The 2,445-nt window shown below is 40.8% G+C and overlaps 1 protein-coding gene across 1 annotated transcript; it reads left to right on the top strand.

Annotated features, from left to right (window-relative positions):
• Positions 1-56: 56 nt before the first annotated feature.
• LACBIDRAFT_328901 (uncharacterized protein) lies at positions 57-1,020 on the top strand (the record flags this gene model as incomplete). The annotated part of the gene is made up of 4 exons (XM_001883078.1): positions 57-284; positions 348-443; positions 512-704; positions 764-1,020. The coding sequence occupies 4 exons, from the start codon at positions 57-59 to the stop codon at positions 1,018-1,020; spliced, it is 774 nt and encodes a 257-aa protein (XP_001883113.1).
• Between the last annotated feature and the right edge of the window lie 1,425 nt (positions 1,021-2,445).

The raw sequence follows: 2,445 nt of genomic DNA, 5'->3' as shown, positions 1-2,445 counted from the left end.
TCGTTCCACCACCTGTTACTGCTCAAGCTCAGGCTCAGGCTGAGATTGCAGAGGTAATGTCCACCGCTAAAGCCAAGGCACATTTATACTTATTTTGTTCATCTTTTCTCATTTTATTAACGCAGTGCAGGTACATTTTGAAACAGCATCCCCGCAAGCTTGTCAAGTCCAAGGCTGTCGTTGAGGACAAGGACGACGAAGTCGAGATTGTCCCCGGCCCCTCAGATACCAACGTTACGATGGGTGGGTGTGATGGCCCCTACGCTATCACTGCAGCTGATACTGTGCGTTATTTTTATTTTCTTTCAAGCAGAACACAATTTAATATTGCGTACTGCTTTGCTCAGATGGCTGTGGACAACCTCTTTGGTGACGAAGAAGTCAAGGACGCCACTTCCTCTCCCAAAGAGAAAGGCAAGAAGCACGCTGCCTCTGGTCCCAAGGTAAGCTGCTATTATTGCGTGAGTCCACTGCCATGTTGTTAACTTCATATTTTATCCGAACATAACAGACCCCAGCCAAATCCAAGCGTGCCGAAACGGTCAGCATTCCCTACGATGCTGTTCCAGGCATGGACACTAACAGTCGCGAATTTCACAAGGCCCTTGTCATTGAGCATGCCAAAGGCAGTTGCGCCGGCGACAAACGCCCTCGTACTGAACCACCCTTTATCAGTGGCTTAGCAGACCTTCAGTCTCGTCAAAGTTCGTATTTATCTTTATCTTCATAAATCGTAAACTAATGTGCTCGTCCTTTGTTATAGACGAGTCTGCCAACTCCTTGCTCATCAACAACCCTTTGTACAGGGAGATCTTAGCGCACACACATGCGGCTGTTACCAACCGCATGCCAGCTTATCCCACCCTTGCTTATTTCAAGCAGCAAGAGGTCGATCTTCGTGAACGTGTTCTTCTCAGCATGCAGTGCCTCGACTTGGAGCTTCGTCTTCGTGATGTACTTGTCGCTGATTACGAAATTGCCCTTGCCCAGATTGCTGAGCGTGAAGTAACTAAGGAGTAGTAGAAGTATCCGAACTTTTTTCCATAGACAGACACCTAGAGCCCGCATGTATAGTTGACTACACATGGAAAATCTAGAAGGCGCTTGCGCATTATGTTTATAAACTGCTGGAGGTTTTATTAAACTTTAGCCAATTTAACGCATAAGTCTACTAAGCCTCTTCTTCACTTAAATCTTTGATTTCTTCTAAGTCCCTGGATTCATCTGCAGAAGACCCATCAAGATTAACTCCTTCAAAGTAGTAATCTCTTGCGTTAGGTCTTTCTTCAACACCTGTGTTTTCGATTTCATCCAGTTCCTCATTGCTTGCATCAATAAGTGTACTGAAGTGCTCAGGTAAGTCGATCCTTTCTCTTGTGAAATACGGAATGACTCTGAACGCTCCAATTTTATTGTGATTGACTGATCCATCTAGTTCACAAACTATATATGAAGACTGCTTTTATCATATAAATAAGGTAACTGCCTAGGGCTCCCTGTGTATAAGTCCACAGTCTTTATGATAGGAATCATTCCAGTTACCATGTCTATTCATTAGGCGATTTTCATTAGTTATCTGGGTGATATCATGGTGATTTTCATTATTTATCTGGCCGATATCATTGCAATTTTCATTAGAAACCTGGGCGATATCATTGGAAATTTCATTAGCTACTTGGTCAATATCATTGTGATTTTCATTAGTTATCTGGCTGATATCATTGTGATTTTCATTAGATACCTGGGCGATATCATTGGAAATTTCATTAGCTACTTGGCCAATATCATAGCGATTTTCATTAGAAACCTGGGTGATATCATTGGAAATTTCATTAGCTACTTGCAATATCATTGCGATTTTCATTAGTTATCTGGCCGATATCATTGCGATTTTCATTGGATACCTGGGCAATATCATTGGAAATTTCATTAGCTACTTGGGCAATATCATTGCGATTTTCATTAGAAACCTGGGTGATATCATTGGAAATTTCATTAGCTACTTGGCCAATATCATTGCGATTTTCATTATTCATCTGGCCGATATCATTGCAATTTTCATTAGAAACCTGGGCGATATCATTGGAAATTTCATTAGCTACTTGTGGGCAATATCATTGGAAATTTCATTAGCTACTTGGTCAATATCATTGCGATTTTCATTAGCTACTTGCCCAATATCATTGTGATTTTCATTAGAAACCTGGGCAATATCATTGGAAATTTCATTAGCTACTTGGGCAATATCATTGCGATTTTCATTAGAAACCTGGGCGATATCATTGGAAATTTCATTAGCTACTTGGGCAATATCATTGCGATTTTCATTATTCATCTGGCCGATATCATTGCAATTTTCATTAGAAACCTGGGTGATATCATTGGAAATTTCATTAGCTACTTGGTCAATATCATTGTGATTTTCATTAGCTACTTGCCCAATAT

The sequence above is a fragment of the Laccaria bicolor genome, genomic scaffold (assembly GCF_000143565.1).
Source record: "Laccaria bicolor S238N-H82 LACBIscaffold_19 genomic scaffold, whole genome shotgun sequence".
NCBI classification, from domain to species: Eukaryota; Fungi; Basidiomycota; class Agaricomycetes; order Agaricales; family Hydnangiaceae; genus Laccaria; species Laccaria bicolor.
The sequence above is the reverse complement of the archived record's forward strand: the minus strand, read 5'-3'. Positions and strand labels throughout refer to the sequence as shown.